This window comes from Vombatus ursinus, unplaced genomic scaffold (assembly GCF_900497805.2).
Source record: "Vombatus ursinus unplaced genomic scaffold, bare-nosed wombat genome assembly UNPS02014770.1, whole genome shotgun sequence".
NCBI classification, from domain to species: Eukaryota; Metazoa; Chordata; class Mammalia; order Diprotodontia; family Vombatidae; genus Vombatus; species Vombatus ursinus.
Genome location: NW_020954548.1, coordinates 672,519 through 692,618, shown reverse-complemented (window position 1 = coordinate 692,618; position 20,100 = coordinate 672,519). Strand labels below are relative to the sequence as shown.

Sequence of the window (20,100 nt, the reverse complement as noted above, 5' to 3'; positions counted from 1 at the left end):
AGGGAGAGGGAGAGAAAAGAACCATGGATGACTCCAAGATTATAAATATGAAGAACCATGGATGACTCCAAGATTATAAATCTGAATGACTAGAAAAATGGTGGTAGTCTCAACAGAAATAGCAAAGTTTGGAGGAGAGATGGAATTCAAATCAGGAAGTCTCATTCTAGGGAGGAGGAAAGGCCTGAGGTGGGGTATCAAGATGGGGCTCTAAGCCCCACATTTCCTCATCAGTAGAATGAACTCCCCTCCCTGGCCTACCAGGGTCTGGGTAATGAGGCAGAAAGTCTTAGCAGCTCCAGGAATGAGGAAGGGCCCTAAGAAAAGCATAGCAGGATGCTGAGAGGAAAAAAAAAAACAAAAACAAAAAATGAATGAGGCATTGAAGAAGCAGGGAAGGGTCCCTTAACCTTGCCTTTCTTCTAAAGGGGCTTCCTCTCTTTAGGGCAGAACCCTCGCCACGCCCCTAGGGCTGCTAGACTCGTTATACTCCTTGCAATGATCTCATAGGCCAGAATTCTGGTTTCTCCGCCCTACTCCATACTGTCCTAAGGATAGATGGCTGGGTCCCCAAGGTCCTAGGAATCTAAGAGAGACTATGACTATTGGTCCCATGTCCCAGGGTCCTTTCTGGGTATGAATTAGAGAAACAATTCCAACCTAGGGTTTCCCCTCCCAGGAAAGAGTCAAGTACTACTCACCAGCTTTGCAGGTACAGCTGGCATAAAGGTACCCATGTCTTCGGAGCAGTCTACACTGGCCATAGGGGCCACAGTCATTGAAGCAGGGGGTCAGGGACATGGAAGCCTCTACATTGGCTTGAACCTGCTGACACTCACTGTAAAGGGCAGAGGGACACACAAATAAGGCTGAGGACAGGCGAAGTGGCAGTCAGGCAACCAACCACTGAAATGTTGTTACTGCCCAGATCTTTAGATCTTTAGAAGCTATCAGCTAGTTAGCAATCTGATCCAATGCCCTCTCTATTCTGTGCCTTGTTCTGGGTCAGTCTTGTCTTCCACATCTTCCCCCTCTTTGTGTTCTAGCCATTGAGGCTGCCCTTCCCCATATTGGCTTCCTGGGCACTAAAAACGGGGTAGGGAAGCCCCTACTGTACGTAATATTAAGATGGAGTGTAATGCAATCAAAAGAGCACTGGAATGGGGGCCAGTTGTCCTGGGTTTGAGTCTAGGCTCTGATACTTACTAGCTGTTTGACCTCGGACAAGAAACTTAAACTTTTTGAGCCTCAGTTTCCTTATCTGTAAAATGGGGATAATAATATTTATATCACCTACCTCACAGGGTTGTTAAAAAGAAAGTGCTTTGTAGACTGTAAAGAGCCAGAGAAATGTAAACTGTTATTATTACCATCCTCTAATAGTGATATCCCTTCAGTGACTGAAAGAAGGCAAAAAAGGCCAAGCGGGGGACAAGTCCCCAACCAACAGAAAGGGAGAGCCCATGCTCCAAAATCTGGCCCTTTGGAAATCTCAGAGAGGATCCAATTTATCCTGTTCCTGGGACTATCCATGGAACTCTTGGTCCCCTGACCACATCCCCTTGGACACTCACCTCACATTCGTTGGGCAGATGAGCTGTAAGGAGAGGTACCAATTGCCAGTCTCTGGATAGGGGACAGAAAGCATAGCCTCACGAGAAGAGTCAGACAGGTACAAGGAGTATCCTTCGAAAAAAGCTAAAGGGACAAGGGAAAGATGTGTTGCTGTTGGTTAGTGCAGCCTCCAGTGAGACAGGAAGGCCTGGGGAGCCAAAGATGGAAAACCTCCTTCCTCTAATCTATTGTTACCCATTTCCCCTGCTTTTCAGGCTGGGTTGAGGGAACTAAAGCAGGGATGAAATAGTTCTTCCTATGCCCTCCCACAGTTTAGGTGTTCCAGGGACAGGGGTCTTCCCTTAGGACTGCCTCTTCCCCCAGAAAAAGAGGCCCCAGGGACAGGGGCTTCTACTTCATTCCTGTACCTGTAGTGCAGTTTTGAGAGGTACTGAGGCTGAGGACAGGCGAAGTGGCACTCAGGCAACCAACCACTGAAATGTTGTTACTGCCCAGAGTCTGCAAGGGACAGATTCCAATGGTCAGTCTTAAGCCTCTGTGCCTACCCCCAGCCTAGGTGCGGGACTCAGACCTTTCTCATCTAACTCAGAGGTTAGAGAAATGGGTTTACCCCTGATATGACAGGGGTGGGCCTAGTCTGACTGCTGAAGGCCCTGCCTTTTCCCCATCGAAATTCTATCGTTCCTCTAAAGCACACTTTAAATACTTTCTCTGTGAAACTTTTCTTGACCACCCTAAAGGGATTCCTCTTTCTGAGCTTCTTAAAAACTGTTTTGGCAGTTTTTAAATAAGACAGACTATGCTCTTTTATATAAGACTATAAACAATATAAGATAGACTATAATTATGTGTGAATGATTATAGTCTATCATTATATTGTTTTCTAATTATTTCATATGTGTTAGCTTTGTCTTTCCAGTTCCACTGTAAGGCCCCTGAAAAATCAGGCCTGGAACCCGGCTATAAAGGACTAGTCAGTCTTTCGGCCTCCAGTTTCTTTCCCTAACAATACATTCTGAATACATTCATAATACAAGAATAGAATCTTTCTGATGCATAGGCTGGATCACAAAAACCTTTAATGGTTTCCCATTTCCTGGAGGATACAGTTCAAGCCTCTCTACAATTGGGCACCACCTTATGTCTCCATCCGGATCTCATACTCCTCCCCATGATTTGTTCTATTTTCCAGTCAAACTGATTTCCCTATACTTCTTTTCCAGATACAGCCAGTGATTCCTCCCTAGGTCCCTCTTTCTTTCACTGGGTTTACTCACCTTGCTCCCAAAGGCTTTCTCAAATCTTTGTTCAGGTAGCTACTCTTCCCGAAATCCTAACCCTGCCCCACAATTCCACACCCCCTTAGGCTCTGTCTGTAGAATTTTATCTACTTATCCTTCAAAGGTCCAGCTCAGATCCTTTCTCCAAGAAACTTTCTCTTAACAATTCAGTACTCTTTCCCCTCAGGACTCAAAACATTTTGGTTTTATGACACCTCTACACTTAAACACACTCTTCCTTGTGTTGTATTTCTCTATATTTTGTCTACTCTGCTCCCCCACCTAGGGGGCAAGATCTTGGATAGCTGGACCAACGCTTGTTCATCTCTTTTATCTCCTTCACTGCTTGCTCAGCACAAGGTCCTACACATAACAAGCACTTTGTAAATGGCTGCTTAAATGCAGGGACAAATGCTTCCGTTGCTAGACTGGAGGTTCCTTGAGGGTAAGGACCACATTTTCTCTCTCTTTTCTCACCCTTCCCCCAATAGTGCCTGCCACAGGGCTGGACACACAATAGGCATTTGGTAAATATTTAAAGAATTGGCAATTTCTAGTCTCTGTCAGTGCAAGGTCTTTGGGAAATAAAAGTCTCTCATCAAAGAGAAAATGAACATATTAGAAGGTCTGGGGACTGCGGTGAAGTTGTTGAGGGAGTCAGGAACTAAGCTTGGCACACCAGCAGTGGGCACATTGCCTCTGGCGACCTGTAATATCTCTGAAAGCTTCCTCATGTCACATTCCAGGGAAAATCTCTTCCCACCCACAACCCTCCAATCCCAACCCTAGGCAGGCACCGTATTGAGCTTCAGGCTGACGATGAAGGTGCTGCCACTATCCATGCCTGTGTTGAGATTGATCGGGAACAGGGTGGGCAGACTGGACCACACAATGATCCCAGAACCACTCAGGGGCCAGAAGCGAACGGAAACCACATCCAGCTCCTCCCGAATAACCGGGTAGCTGAGGAGGCAGAAGCCACTCAGAGCCGAGGCATTTCGGAAGTCCCCGACAAGGGAAAAGGGGCTGCTGCCCACACCCATCCTCTTGCCAAGGTGCCAAGGGCTTCGCCCCATGGACAGAGAGGCTGCTGATGCGTTGAGACTCTGGTTCAGGCTGATGTAGGAGACAACCAAGGGTCCCAGACTCCCTGGCCGGCACACTGCCCAGAGAACAAACGGAATGAAAGTCAGCAGCTAGGAGGGAGGGAAGTTGCAGACCCAGGAAAGAAGAGGTCTTGAAGGGGAATACATTGAGGGAAGGGGACAGAGCTTCAACAGCCTTGAGAAGGAAGGGAGTTTGCTCAGCCCAGTAGGGTATCACTTGGGCCAAGCGGGAAAGGGGTATATCTTGGGGAAAGAAAAGCTCAATGGCTTCCATGAGTCTAGAAGGAGAGGATCAGGATTACTTTTAGAGATGGGAAGAAAGGGAGCTCCAGGTGTACGGGTGAAGAGAATAGGCTAACTCAAGAAGCAACTCTCAGGAGGGGTTTACAGGCCATACTACGGCCAGTATGGGTGGGCAGTGCTTCCGCTTGAGATTCCATGTGATTTAGCTAATAGTGGCAGCTGAACAGCTGTAAGAGGGATTTAGGAATAACTTGGTACAATGCTAGTCAACTATTCCCAAGGCAACGGGAAGGAAGGGAATGGTTTGAATAAAGAGCTGCAGGATGGCAGCATCTCCTTCCCAAGCCTCAGAAAATCATCGCAGTGTCAGGACCGTGAAGATGGTGATAAGCCAGGGGCTGGCCAACCTGTGAAGGAGGCAACAGCATCGAAGGTCACGCTGACGTTGGGTTCTGCCCTGCCCTCAGCTGTCACCTGGAGCCAAGTGTCCCAGGGGGGTGCAGGTAGGTGCAGGCGGCAGGGCTCATGCTGGTCTGTACAGCTGAAGACCTTCTGAAAGGACTGGGGCAGGGTGTTGGGCCCAACAACGAGGTGTACTGGGCAGACCTGGCTCCCATTAGACACACAGCTCCTCAGTTCCAGTTGGAGGTCTGAGGTATACTTGGGGATGAAGACCCTGTAAGCCAAAGGGACTGCTTGGTGATAACCTCCCACTCAGTTGCTGGGAAAAGCCCTGAGCCCAGGCCTTCACCAACGTCCATGGTTCCCTCCACGCCCACTCCACTTCTCTCTGCCACATCATTTACAATCTCCCCTCCCACCCCTTTTGCCACTTAGTTTCAGTCTGGGACTGAGAGTCAGGAATCCTCGACTCTGGTCCTAGTGTATCATTTACCAGCTGCAGGCTTCTCCCGTGAAGTTTCAGTTTCACCTCTCCTATTTCCTGGGAACTTTTCCAGGTTTGTTTCCAATTACTGTCTTTCACATATTCTTTATTCTAGTCAAACTGACCCACTAGCTGTTCCCCATCCAAGACACTTTACGTCCCCACCCCATGCCCGGAACACCCACTGCTTCTCAAAACATCTAGTTTCTTTCAAAGTAAAATTTGGGGGTCACCTCCCACAGAAGACTTTTCCTGATCTATGTCTTCCCACCACCACCTTATTCCCTACTTCGTTTGTATTCTTTCTATTGGAAATTATTTTGTATCTAACTTTCATATACTTTGTATTTACTTATCTGTACACACGTTGTATCCTCCCAGTAGAATGTAAGCTCCCAGAAGGCAGGGACTATTTGACTTTGTATTCTCAGCATATACTACAATGCTGTGCACGTAACAGGTATTTAATAAATGTTTCTGAATTAAATTGGATATTGTGAGGATCAAATACAACAATGAATTTTGGGGGGAGGACAGGGACACAGAACTGTGAAAGGCAACAGATGTGCCTCTAAAATTCCATGACTCAACCAGATCTAATGTCCAATCCCTTCCTGAGTGCAGGGCTCTGTACTTGAGGACTCTGACCCCCAACTCACTTGAGATGCCTCAACTGGGAGCCAGAGAGGGTCTGTGAGAGGGGCGTGTCAGGCTGTAGAACGGTAACATCAGTCAGTCGTAGCACCAGCATATCCGGTTGGAAGACGTAGGTACAGGGGTTGGCGACGCCCTAGAGAGATAAGAGAGGGAGGAGGGATAATGCTGCACATGTATTTTAGAAATGGCATGCTGGGGATCTTCAAGGGGAAAGGTCACTATGTTACTGGGTCTGAGGTGATGGGGTCGGGGGGGGACTCCTAAAGGAGAGAAGAGAGGTCACTACACTCTGTGTGGGATCTCCAAGAGAAAAAGGAGGCAACGTCAGGGAGAGGCTGTCATGCCAGAGGGGTCTGAGAGGGCAGGGAAGGGAAAGGACTTCCTCACTCTTACCTTTACTTCTATTTTCTGGGGTGAGCGGGGCAAGTGGGCTGCGATGAACCAGTCGCCAGGTGCAGGGCTGGAGACATTGATGATAGTGTTGTTGTGTATTAGTTTTATGGAAAATGAGGGCCGGACTGTGGTGTTGTCTGGGAACTTGGTGCCCAGAGGGTTGATGACTGGAGGAGCACCGGAACGGAAGTGGCTGGAGGCAGAAAGAACAGGGAGGGATCAAGACCATGCTCCCTCCTCCCAGCAGGAAGGGTAGATGGAAACAAATAGTTGGAGTTAAGATCAAGGTCTTGGGCAGCCCAAGCCAAGGCTGTATGAGGGAGCCAGGTAACATGCAGGTTGAGGACTCCCTCAGCAAGCTGAAAGGGGTGGGGAGCGTGCCAGTGAGGGGCAAAGCTGACCGAAAGACAAGGGTGCAGTAGGAGGGATATGGAGTGAGTCATGAGGGGCAGATGTGGAAGGGTACCGAGAGAGCGTCAGACTGGCACCTACACGGTGATCTCCACATCTGTGCACTCAGAGCCTGGGCCCTTGAATGCCTGCAGCAGCCAACGGAGTAGCATTGTGTCAGAAGGCACCCGGAAGTGGTAGAGCTTGGTGCTGCCATACCAGCTGTAGAAGGACAACTTCTGGGGGCTCTGGACAAAGTACTCATAGGAATACATCAGGTCTGGGGGAAGGAAGGAATGGTCATTGAGGGCGGGGCAGTCTGTGGAGGACTGCTCCTTCCCTGAGGCAAGCAACAACTTGCTTCAGACAGCACACCCCCATCCTCCCTTTCAACAAACCACGTACCTCTCCCCCCCCCATATCCAGAAACAGAGCATCAGGTTGTGTGCTGAGAAGGACGGCTAAAAAGAAGTCTTCGACACACACGGCTGGCATGAGTCACGGATGCTGTCCCTACCCATGAGAGTTATATTTCTGTGTGGGGACCTTTATTATAAGAAGGCAATGTAGTGGAGAGGCCACTGGGTGACCTCAAGAGTACAGCCAGCTGGACTAGAGTCCCAGTTCCATCATTTATTAGTACTATGATTCTGGTGAGTCACTGGACCACTGGGGGCCACTCGGCCTCAGTTTCCTTCATTTATAAAATGGGGATAATAATTCTTTCCCTATCTGTCTCACAGGGTTGTTATGCAAGATGGTGGACTTGGAATAAAGAGAAACCTGAGGTCAAATCCTGCCTCTGATATGCACTAGTTATGTGGCCCTGGTCAAAATATTTAATCTCGTTCAGTCTCAGCTAAATGGAGTTAATGCAACCTGCAATATCTACTTCACAAGGTTGCTCTTAGGATCAAAATGAAATAATACACATAAAGTACTTTGTAAATATTAAAGTGCTATACAAATGTCAGTTATTATTATTATTATTATAAAACTAGAAAGTGCTATATAAATTAAGCTACTAGTATTATTAATAGTAGTAATTTATAAGGGAAAGGGAAAAGGGAATAAGCATTTCTAAAGTGCCTACTATATGCCAGATGCTGTGCTAAGCACTTTTTACAAATATCATCTCATGTGATCTTTACAACAACCTGGGGTGGGGGCAGCTAGGTAGGGCAGTGGATAGAGCACCGGCCCTGGATTCAGGAGGACCTGAGTTCAAATCCGACCTCAGACACATAACACTTACTAGCTGTGTGACCCTGGGCAAGTCACTTAACCCCATTGCCTAGCACCGCCCCCAACAAAAAAAAATACAACAACCTTGGGTGGTAGGTGCTATTATTATCCCTATTTTACAGTTGAGGAAACTGAGCAGAGGTCAAATGCCCAGGGTCACAGAGCTAGAACTAAACTCAGGTCTTCCTGACTCTAGGCCCAGCATTTTATGTACTATGCCACCTAGCTGCACCAATTTATGCATGCCAGAAATATATTGCTTTACCAAATAGTTTAAATTCCTTATCCTGGCATTTAAATTGCTCTATAATCTGGCTCCTATCTATTGTTCTGGCTGTATCTTTTTATTGTTCTCTTTCACATATTCTACACTCCACCCAAACTGGACTATCACCTATCTGCCATTCTTATCTTGCCTTTTGTTTTCATGTTTTTACTGATAACATTCCCCCAAAATCTAGAATAGACTTTCTGTCCAGCTACATCTGTTGAAAATCTCCTTTCCTTCCAAGCCACATGCAGGTGTCATGTCTTCTGTGAACCCTTCCTTGACTTCCTACAACTTCCCACTTCAACAGAAAACGGTCTCTTTCTCCTCAAATTTCTCCTAGCACTTTGCCTTGAACTATCCCTAGTAAATTATCCCTATGTGTAACAACTTTTTTTAACCATACTTATTTGAGTAATATCTCATTTCCACCCCATTCCTCTCATAATAGATTGCTGGTTCTTTGAGAATAGGGTCTGTGTCATAGCTATCACCAGCATCCAGCACTGCGTCTTTCTTACACGTTTTAAGAAATGTTTGTTGGGGCAGCTAGGTGGCGCAGTGGATAGAGCACCAGCCCTGAAGTCAGAAGGACCTGAGTTCAAATTCGGCCTCAGACCAAACACTTGACACTTACTAGCTGTGTGACCCTGGGCAAGTCACTTACCCCAATTACCTAAAAAAAAAAAAAAAAGTATTAATTAAAGAAATATTTGTTGAACTTGTTAACTGAATAGGACAAAGTTATTCTCATTTTACATTGAGGAAACTGAGGCCCAGAGAGAAGTGACTTCCTCAGGGTTACCCACCATAAGTCAGGTCTCCTGACTCCCAAAACAGGACTATTTCTACCACATCATGCTGCCTCAGGGTCACTTTCAGCTTCTGGACTACTAGCGTGGCCTGAGTGAACTCTAGCAGGAAGTCCTAGAGGAAAATATGTGGTGGATCCTGCGTTCTAGTTTGTCCATACCTGGGGGAACAGCAGCAGCTGCTCTCCACCAGGTTGCTAGAGTTCAAGTTAAAAATGGTGCATTGAGTGTTCTCACCATGATAATCACCATGGAGCTGAGGTGAGGGGGAAGGCACAGTTAAATATCCTGCTTATAAATACAGGAGGCATTCAGTGCCAGAAGGGTTTAGGTTGCCCTCCTCTTGGGCAAAGAGGCACAGAGAGAGATAGATATAGCCCTGCTCTTAACTTGAAGTGAGTGATCTTGACTTTTCTCAAGCTCCCTTAACACTGAAGCCAACCACTGAAGCAGGGCCATGGTGCCCCTCTGACCCCTCTTCCCCAGCCAGACTGGCAGGAAGCAAAGAAAGATATTGCTTGGCATCAGCTTAGCTTAAATAGGCTTCTCTCTGATATTGGAGCCTCTCTGAGGCTCCAACATCAAGATTAAGGGTGTCAGGATAGAAGATTCAGAGGCTTGAGACTTCCAAATTCTTTAGCAGAAGACCCTAAAAGAAGGGGATGGTGGACAGTTTTGAAGGCCTTTGATCCATCCCCACTCCCAGTTTCCCTGGTCCTGATGTCCTGGCAGAGGCTGTCAGAAAGGTTGAAATGACTAGATCCTGGAAAAAATGCTAGCATGACCCAACTAGGGTCAGGAAGAGACTGATTTCCTTGAGTCAATGCCTTCAGGACAGAGAGCAAAAACAGGATTGGCAGGAGGCAAATGGAGGGCTGGGACCAATGGCTGAAAGGGGCTGACAAGTAAGAAAAGGAAGTGAGAGGTAAACCTCTCATGGGACCAATTACCAGGAGACTGCCGCTTCAGTGACCCCAGAGCCAAGGGAGCTGACAAAGCAGTTGTCTCAGAGATGATGCTAAGCTAAAGTATATTTGAGAAAAGCATAAAATCATTCCTATCTTATAACTAGGAGAAAAATATAGCATGAAGGGACTTGACTAGGGTCACACAATAGACAGTGACAGACCTAAGTTCAGGTCTTCTGATCCCAAGGACCAGGAGGTATCTACTCAGCTTTGAGTCTCTGAACTGAGGATAATAAGCCTGGAGAAGAGGAGTCTTGGGCACATAATGATCATCTTCAAATATCTTTTGGCTCTTTTATTATTTCTTTATGTCTTGTGGAGTCATCAGCTTTGTCTAAAAACATGTAAAGGGATTCCACGTGGTGTTCCCTTATTCTGCTTGGCCCCACAGGGCAAACTTTGGACCAATGGCTGGATGTTCCATGGAAGCAGATGTCACATCAATATAAGGAAGACCTTCACAAAACCAAAGCCTTGCTACAAAGTATTTCCTTTTTACCGCCAATTTTTTCTTTTGCTTTGTTTTGTTTTTTAGGCAATTGGGGGTAAGTGACTTGCCCAGGGTCACACGGCTAGTAAGTGTCAAGTGTTTGGTCTGAGGCCAAATTTGAACTCAGGTCCTCCCTACTTCAGGGCCAGTGCTCTATCCACTATACCACCCTCTATCTATCTATCTAGCTAGCTGTCTAGCTAGCTGCCCCCACCGTCAATTTTCAAATGGCCATTATTCAAATGCTTAATGTGGATGCTGAAGAGGAGAAGCTTTCTCCTTCAAGTAGAGAGGGGCCTAGATGACTTCTGAAGACCCTTCCACTTCTCTGATCACAAGTGGAAGTCTTGACCTGCTAAAGTTGTGAGTGACTCACACCAGCCTCCCCCTGGGGACTTTAGCCCACGAGCTGAAGGCTCAGTCTCTTTTATTTGTTTTATTGAATCAAGGGAGGATATGGAACTCATTGATGTGCTCCAGGAACCAGAAAGGAATACTGAGGGATGTGCTCAGAAATCCCAGCACAGCAGGGACTCCCAGCCTAGTGAGAACTAGGTGTCAGGATGCCCGAGTCCCCTGGGAAGCTGACTCAGCCTGAACAGCTCACATAGCCCTTGTGAGGCCCAGGGCCAACTCAGCTCCAGAGGGATTAGACTAAGCCAAGGCCTCATTCCCAGAGAACACATTAGGCTCAACTATATATCAGTCCTTCAAACACTGTGATACACAGGCATACTCAGTGGGGCCCTTAAACAAGGACAGGGAAATCTAGTCTTCTTCTTTGAATCCTTATGGTGGACTCACTTTTTCATGAAGGAACTGTTCCTCTGAATTCAAGAGGTGGTGTGGTGCCAAGACAACTGAAAGAGGATCTGGACGACATAGGTCCAAATCCCAAGTTCTGTCTTACTCTCTATGTGACTTTCAGTAGGTCCATTTCCCGCTGTGGGATTCCGTTTGCTCGTCTCCACATTAAAGACAGAGATATTGGGATAGTGTCCACTAAATAATCCTCTAAGTAACCCATACTGAGCCTGTCCCCCTCTCCCTGAGCTTGAAGGTACCCCATCCCTCATACCCAGGACTAGTAGCAGGGTATCTTGTCAATTTCTGAATTTAGGCCAGGCCCCTCCAGTGACTATTCATTACTAATCATTTTCTTCACCACTATATTAGCCATATGTCCCCTGTTCCTCTGCATAAAGCAATCAGATCCAAACTGGGTAAAGTCTCAGCTTGCCTGCTGCCTCATCTCTCCTCAACTTTCTAGCCAAAGTCAGCCCCATCCTCTACAACCTTCCTTCTCTCCCCAAACCTCAGGACATTATTATGAGAATTTGAATTTAAGACATACTTACTGACAACTACTATGTGTATGGCTCTGTGGTAGGCTCTAAGGTGAAAACAAAAGTGAATTAGACAGGTCCTGCCCTCAAAGAGCTCACAGTTTAGGAGAGGAAAAAATATATACACGGATAAATATTGTGTAAATACGCTCCAATAAATCTATGATGTGGGTACTCCTTCCAGTGATAAGCTCGCTAACCCTGTCCACCCAAATTACAGTTCATCTACAACTTAACCTGAGACACTTCTGTTCACATCCTTGCTGAGGCGGGGTCGTCTTCTTGGGGATTTCCTCTCATTCTCCTGGCATTGTATCTATGCCAATGGAGTACGCAGGCTGCCTATCATGATCCCTCACTCTAGCCAACAGCCAACTCATCTCTTTTTCCCAGTCATATATACCTCTCATAACATCCTTTACCTGGCCTTCTCTGCCAAAATTCCTCATTTGAAATAGGTTGTACTTGGCTCACATCTACCTCTCCGTTACCCTCTGGGTGATCCCCAGCTTCAATTCTTTGGAGATCATGTTATAGCAACCCGTAATACAAACAGTGGGATAATTACATAAGAGAGATAACAGAATGCAACAGGGTCTTCAGAGGAGAGCTCATTTCTGGTGAGGGGAAGAGGGAAGGAATCAGGCGAGGCTTCATGGAGGATGCAGCATTCGAACTGAGCCTTAGAGGTTGGGTGGCCTGTCAACAAACAGCATGAAGACAGAATGCAGTCAAGGTGGAAGAGGCAATGAGAACAAAGGCCAGAAGGCGGAAAAGTACAGAAGATGTTGTGTTAAGGAAGCAATGAATAGTGCAGGTTGAAGGGAGATCCAGAGAAGATATGAGGGTCTGAGGTAGGCTGTGTTTTCCTGAAGGGAAGCTGGAGGAATCTCCCAGGAGGCACTGGGGTTCTCCCATTGAGCTTCTGTTCCTTCCATCCATCATCCCTCTGCACCCCACAAAAAAAAGAAACAAACAGAGTGAAGACTCAGATCACAGAGTTTTAGGGGGATGGGAACAGCTTTATACCATAATCTCTGATTGGGTCACTGTTCTAAAAAATCTTAAATGATTCCTTAAAGCCAAAGAGGCAGCTAGGTGGTGCAGGTGATAGAGTGTAGGGCCTAGAGTCAGGAAGACTCATCTTACTAAGTTCAAATCTGGCTTCAAACACTCACTGGCTGTGTGACTCTGGGCAAGTCACCTAACCCTGTTTGTCTCAGCTTCCTCATCTGTAAAATGAACTGGAGAAGGAAATTCAAACCATTCTACTATCTTTGCCAAGAAAACCCCAAAATGGGGTCATGAAGAGTCTGACATGACTGAAAAATGACTGAACAACAACAAAGAAAGCCACAAACGAATATATTCCTAATCCTGGAATTCAAGGTCATCCATAACGTGGCTCCAATCCACTTTTCTAGCCATCTCTCATACCAGTCTATCTCTTTCAGTATATTACATTCCAGCCAAAATGGACCTGTCTCTATCCCTTTGTCTTTTTCTGTTTCATTCTTCATACTTGGAATGGACTTCCTCTTATCCCCAATTCATATCCTTTCCTTTGAGGTACAACCCAGGCTCCCCCTTCTCCAGGAAGGCTTTACTACCCCTTCCCCTATTTCCAATATCTGTGAGTGTTGTCTCCCTCCTCCAGAGCATTTGGTCTGTGTCACACCTATCTCTAATACCCAGCACTGTTCCTCACACACAGAGGGCACTAAGATAAATGTTTATCGTGAAATGAGTTGGTCAGGGTAATGTTATACTGGATATGCCTGTATTTCAATTCAATCCAATGAGGTTATTAATATATTATAACTCAACTCCACTGCAATGTTGTAAAATCCTCCTGTTAGGTACTAGGGCTGACTATCCCAGATAAAAATGCATTGTTGAATAACCCAGGTTGATCTGAAATAACTAACCCTCTCCATCACACCTCAATTCTCCCTCCCAGCATTGATATTAGGGATTTACAGAAAAAAATTAAGGATATACAGGCCTGCCTGTATAGCTGTATTTTTAAAAGGGTCATTGGGAAAGAGTGACAGGGTCCTCCAAGGCTAAGAGTAGCAACTCCAGACTAAACCTGGGACTCCAACATAGTCTCTCTTGGTGATCGGCCCCTTCTACATCCAAAGTCACAGTAAATGGTAGGTAAACACAAAGTGGTAGCATTGTCTTATCAGGGCTTCCTGCAGCCATTAAAAAATGACCACATTTCAACACAGTCATATTGCCTTAAGAAGTTAAAGCAATAGACACAGGAGCTGTCCCAGAAACTACATCCCTGGAAAAAGCAGCTGGCAGAGGGAAAGAGTCCGTTGAGGACACTGGCTGAGAAAACAGATTAGTCTTGATTTTCTCCAAAGCTGCCTGAAGAGACCAGACACCTACAGCAGCAGCTTCCACTTCTTAAATATCCCTTCTCCCTGAAGGGGGCAGAGATTTAACTCCCATCCCCCTAAAAGGATCAGCCTGGTAGGTTTTCCTTTGAAGAGTACCTTCCAGGAAAGAAGACCCCGATAAGAGCCTTGGACAGATATTCCAACCACATCCAGGCTATATTCCCTTGGGACTCCAGAAGGAAAGGCCTTTGACCAGCCAGCCTGGGGCCTTAACTAAAAAGGCTCAGTGACATGGCTCAGGGTTATAATCTCATAGCTTCTGACACCTTCAATTAAATGCAATTAAAACTTGGCTGACCTGCCCTCCACCCTAAGAAAGCTAAAAGGACAAAACGTCAGTAGTCTAAAGGACAGGATATCGTGGATTAAGGAAAGGCAGAAAGATGACAGCTTGGGCACCCAGTGGCAAAGAGAATCCAGGAGTGTGGGTAACTGGATGAATATGAAAATATTTGTAAGCTCATCCACTTTTACAGCACTGTTTCATGCCAAGGAACTCACTCTTCCAAATATCGTCCTTCCAAATCCCAGTTAGACAAGAAGGTGGTGACTCAGATTCCCCTTTCCACCACAAATTCAACAAGCACTTATGAGTTTACTATATAGAAGACACGGTCTGCTGAAAGGGGAGCTTGCAGTCTAGCAGGAAAAAGGTGACACAGGAATGGAGACAAGTTTGGTGACTACTTCAAAAGTCTCCTTTGTAGCAGGGAGTAAGATTTGGGCCCAGGTACTGCCACATCAAATGCACAATTCCACCACCCCTCTGGTTTCTCCCTCTAGTTCTCTAGTCAGATTTGAATGTGCAAGAAGCCTAGTGCTTTGGTTCATGGATACATGGACCACTGAGTAACATTAGGCTGTTAATCACAAACATCAGGGAAAGATAAGCAGGCCTGGGAAAACCTTGCCCCAGAATCACTCCCTCCCCTGCCTGTCTCCTCAAGTATTCCTTCATGGGGCTGAGCAGAGCAGTGAGCAGAGGGGCCAGAAGTTCTAGTCTGGAAATCCTCCCAGCTGCCATTCAAAACATCAATCTCAGGTAAGCCTCTGGCCTGCTCCTGCCTCCCTGGCCTATGTATTAGGCCATAGTTGGATAGAAACAACTAAGGCCAAGTAAAATAATAATCTCTCTGCGTTTACAACCCAACCCGCAGGCACAGGTAGAATCCATGGGGGCCTGTGGTTCTCCTGAGACTGGGATGGCTTTGCTCCAAGAGCAAGTCTGGAACATGATTTGGAGGTGAGGGAGCAGAGGCTCACTGTTGGGGGTAGGAGGGGGTGGGAGAGAGAAGGTGAGACAAAGGATAAGCAATAGGCTGGCTGGAGGGGTTACACTGGGACAGACGCCTCCTCTCAAGAACAGGGTAGCAATAACCCAACTACCTTAGGCCTTTAATCCTGAGGTAGGAGGATAGAAGGGAGAAGTGGGGAAATTGGTGTTGAAGCAATTAAATCAGGAATTCAATACTCAGAGAAGAAAAACAGACCTTCATTCCAAACAGTGCAAACCTAGAAGGCACAGACTCCTGGAAGGAACAGGAGCTGGAAAGAAATATTTCTGAGAAGCCAAGGGGGACAGTTGAAAATAAACTACTCCGAAGCACTGATTCACCTCTGATAGGAGTATCAAAACACGTCCCCCCCCTTTTTTTTTTAAACTCTTTCTTCTTTGACCTCTGCAGTTCTGGGACAACCTCTAACCAGCCATCAACAGCCTCTGAATTGCTCTACCTGCTTTCAGGGTCCCCCATGTCCAAACATATAGCTGTCAAAATGATTCTAAAGCACATGTCTTTCCCTGCTCAAAAATCTTCAGAGGATTTCTATTTCTGCTAAGATAAAATACAAACTTTTTAAGCCTATATTAAAGCTCTCTACAATCTGGCTTCAGCCTATACCTTTCTACACCTATTTCACATGATTCCCTTTCACAAACTCTAGATTCCAATCACCTGTTCTACATGTTGCCTAAACTCAGCATTCCATCTCCTACCTTCACCCAGCTTGGTCCTCATGACAGGATGGTACCTTGACTGATAGACAAAAGGCAGCATATGCCAAGTAAGCCAAACCACTGCCACCACCGCCTTGACCATCACCTCTCCTCAGACCTTCCAATAACAAGCCCCCAGACACCATAGTTATCACTGAGGGGATAAATTGTTGTGGGGAGGAGGCCTAACTTCCTCATCACCCCAAGCAATAGATGCTGATCAACTGCCACCAACAGGCAGATAAACACAGGAGCCCTGGGAATGGCAGCATCCCTTCCCTGCCCCAGACCACTCGCCCTGCTTTCACTCCAGCCCCATAACCATCATTTGGGGAAATGGCTCCTGTGGAGAAGGAACCAGCCATCCCAACTAACTACCACATACAAGGAAGGCAAACCAGCCTAGATTAAGCAGCAAGGCACACTGAGGGAAGATGGGAGGCAGCAGCATGTCGGAAGGTCAAACCACCACCACCACCACCACCACCACCACCACCACCACCACCACCACATCCCTTCAGACTTTAGGGGAGATGGCTGAGGATCCTAGGCCTGAGAGCCTTGGGAAAAACAGTGCTTCCCAAAGGTCTCAGCCATTATCCTGGGAGGTAGTCCATGCGGAGATGCAGCCTGGCAGCTGCTCCTGAAAGCGTTACAGCCACCGCTACTCAAGACCCAGAAAAGAAAGTTCTTGTCATTAGACACCGTCTAATGTCATTGGCACCGTCAAATGGCTTAGCATCAGAAATAGGTGTGATTTTTATCAGTACAAAGAATATTAAGGAAGAAGTTTTGCCACTACACCCTAGGACCATGGGACCTTTCCAGCTGATTTGCAGTCGAAACCTTTCATATGTGTCATTTTTCCATTAGTAAGTCCTTGAGAGCTGGGACTGTCTTGCTATTCTGTTTGCATTACCAGCATTTATTGCAGTACTTTGTGAGAATTTATTAAATGCTTGCTTCATTCATTCATGCCTAGAACACACTTCCTCCCTCCTCACCTCAGCCTCTTAAAATCCTTAGCTTTCTTTAAAGCTCAGCCTAAGTAAAGCCTTGCCTAATCTCTCTTGCTGTCAGTCCTCTCTTCTTCCTCAATTTTGTGTTTACTTATCTCTGTATGTCGTACCACTCACAGGAACAGTTTTCATTTCTGTCTTTAAAGCCCCGTGATTGTGACTCTTGAATACAGAGCAGGTGCGTAATAAATCGTTGGATTGTCAAGCCAACAAACCTCCCACTCGGCCATCTTAGTTTTCTGTCCAATTTGAAAGCTGAAATAGGATTATCCCCCAAAAAGTTGCCACTTAATTTTGCCTTGTGGCTTCCCCCATCCCTTGAAGCAATACTCCACAAGAAAAAGTGGAGACAGTTCAAAGGAAGGAAGTCGAGAAGTGGCCCAAAAGTGTCCCTGGGACATATCTGAGGTCCCCAGCAAATTCTAGGGGGGTTGAGAAAGGGAAAGATCATTTCTCCAGGTCACTTCTGAAGCTTGCAATCCAGTCCCCTTAAGTGCTCTATAATAAGGCTGTTAGATTGAGAGAAGTCTTAAAGGTTACAGCCCCACCCCAACTCATGATTGTACCTCCACATCCTGGTCCAAAGAAGGAAGTCAGCCCAGCACTTTAATCTCTGGAATTCTATTCCTGAATCAGCTCTCCAGGAGTTCAATCAAGAAATCATTACCCAATTAAATTAAACATTTATTAGGTACCTACTACTAGCAAGACACTCCTAAGGTCAGCCTATTGTCTCTATCTGAAACGAAGTCTATCTTCACTCCTCTTGGCTTTACCTCAAAACTACACCAAGTCAGGGGACACCTGGGAAGCTTCCCTTAAAGCCCAAAGCTTGCATCATTCAGCAGGGCCACCTTGAAAAGAGATAATTTTAAGGGAGGATGGAGGCCACTAAAACTGAACTCACTACAACTGAAGTAGAGTGCTAAATGGCAATACCTATCCATTACTTACAATAGCCTCTACTCTAGAAGAGGTTTGACACTTATCGGGACCTGCTCCAGAGATCCCTGGGGTCTAGTGTTTAGCACAGCGGCTGGCACACACAGTAGGTGCTTAATAAATGCCTGTTGGTTTTTTGACTCAGGTCCCTAGGTCCTGTTGAAGCAACTTTTCAGGTCCTCTGAACCTGCCAAATCGCTGGCCAGAGCCTTCATCGGAGACCAGCTGCGAAGTATGATCTCTTCCCTGTGAGCATGTAGTTTAAAGAACGGCCTCCCCCCATACCCCTTTTCCAATTACAACTAGGAACCTGCCCTCCTCACAATACGTTCCGATGACTCCCCCCCACACACACACCCCCTTCCTCAGGAAGAACTTTTACAAGGAATGGACCACTGCCCTCTCCATCCCAGGCAGCTCAAGGTGCCTAGAGTCCCAGTCCAGCCTCACCCCCTCCCTTACTTTACAGAGGAGGAAACTGAGGCCAGGGAGGAGAAGTGACTTGCCCAAGGTCACACAGTGGGTCAGTGGGAGCCGCGGCGGTCTTCGGAAATTCAAACCTCCCCCCTGGCTCCAGCCATCAGGCTGCGCCCGCCCCGCCGCGGAGGGCCGGAGCAGGTGCACGGGCCCCACGGCGGGTAGGGTCGCAATGAGCGGGCGGGCGCCGGTGCTCCCCGGGCCGCCCCTCCCAGCAGTCCCCGCAGCGCCGGGGTCCCCGGCGGCCGGCCCGGCTGGGGAATCGCGCGACGGTCCCTCACTCACCGGGGCCGCCGCCGCTCGCGTTGGTGGCGGGGACCGCGGCGGTAGCGCCGGCCGAGGGGGTGAGGCTGAGGAAGAGCAGCCACGCCAACGGCCCCGCCGCGACCCCGGCCCGGCCCATGGCTCCGCCGCGCTGGGCCCCGCTCTATCCGGCCAGTGTGTCAGGCCTCCGGCCGCCCGCGCCCCGGCCGCCACCGCCGCTGCCGCCGCCGCAGCCGCTTGTGCCGCGGGCTCCCATCGCCGCGGCCGGTCCCCGGCGACCGCCGCTTCCCCCGCCCGGGGCCACTTCCGCCTGCCAGGCCCCGCCCCCTGCCCTGCCCGGCCCCCGCGCGCCCCCGCCCCGCCGGCACCCGGGAGGGAGGAATGCACCCCCCGCGGCGCTCGCTGCGGGTGACACCTGTCTGGGGCGCACGGAGTTGCGACGTGGGGATGCGCCCTGGGCAGCCCGGGCTGGTCCCCGGCACTGCACTGCGGAGCGCGGCGCAGCGCCCCGGGCTAGGGAGGCCTGGCACGCGGCTAGCGGGGCAGCAGCGGGCCTCAGGCTCCCCATCTGTGAAATGGGCGAGCTGTGAAAAGTTACCCGTGTGGTGGATAGAAGAATGCGGAACTGGGAGTCGGAGACCCGACCTGTGCTTCTGATTCATTCTTCAACCTCGGACAAGTTCCTTGTCGTCTGTGGGCCTTCCTCTACCTGGCAATAAAAAAATGAGCCTCAATTTCCCCGTCTATTTAACAACTACTACTATGTAACAATAACGACAGCAACTTGAATTTGCACAGGAATTTGGCTTTATGATAAGACACGAACCTCCCTCCCCTCTTTGGAGAGAAGGGGGACAATGGGAACGGAACATTTCATCTTTCATATTCAGGGGCAGCTAAGTGGCACAGTGGAGAGAGTGTTGGGATTGGAGTCAGGAAGGCCAGAGTTCAAATCCGATCTCGGACTAACTGTATGATCCTGGGCAAGACACTTCACCACTGTTTACCTCAGTTTCCTCATCCGGGGAATGGGGATAATAATAGCACCTACCTCCGAGGATTGTTGTGAGGACCAAATAAGAAAAAATTGCAAAATTTGTGCCTGGCACTGAGTAAGTGCTCTCTAAATGTTAACTGTCATCATTATTACTTCTATGGTAAGACTTGGTTAGTTTTACTGTACTACTTTTTTCTCTTTTATACTTTATGACTAGTACAAACTTGATAAATAGGGAAGGGGGAGGACCATATTCAGGAATGAAGGTAAAAATGCAAATTTAAGATGAAAAAATGATGCGAAAGTGAAAGGTATCTAAGTTTTTTTTTTTAAGA

General features: G+C 47.6%; 1 protein-coding gene across 2 annotated transcripts in view; it reads right to left on the bottom strand.

Moving 5' to 3' along the window:
- Window positions 1-18,831, bottom strand: part of LOC114043944 (post-GPI attachment to proteins factor 6-like) — a 29,856-nt gene extending 11,025 nt beyond the window's left edge. Inside the window, exons 1-9 of one of the 2 annotated variants that reach the window (XM_027863212.1) lie at window positions 18,790-18,831; window positions 6,633-6,810; window positions 6,141-6,333; window positions 5,750-5,880; window positions 4,612-4,880; window positions 3,653-4,017; window positions 1,983-2,073; window positions 1,575-1,698; window positions 702-838 (exon numbers count right to left, since the gene is read on the bottom strand). In XM_027863212.1, the coding sequence (XP_027719013.1) occupies window positions 702-838; window positions 1,575-1,698; window positions 1,983-2,073; window positions 3,653-4,017; window positions 4,612-4,880; window positions 5,750-5,880; window positions 6,141-6,333; window positions 6,633-6,805 (1,483 nt within the window). In that variant the 5' untranslated portion in view covers window positions 6,806-6,810; window positions 18,790-18,831. The remainder of the gene's footprint in view (window positions 1-701; window positions 839-1,574; window positions 1,699-1,982; window positions 2,074-3,652; window positions 4,018-4,611; window positions 4,881-5,749; window positions 5,881-6,140; window positions 6,334-6,632; window positions 6,811-18,789) is intronic. The other variant, XM_027863213.1, reaches the window with a different exon arrangement.
- Window positions 18,832-20,100: the final 1,269 nt, after the last annotated feature.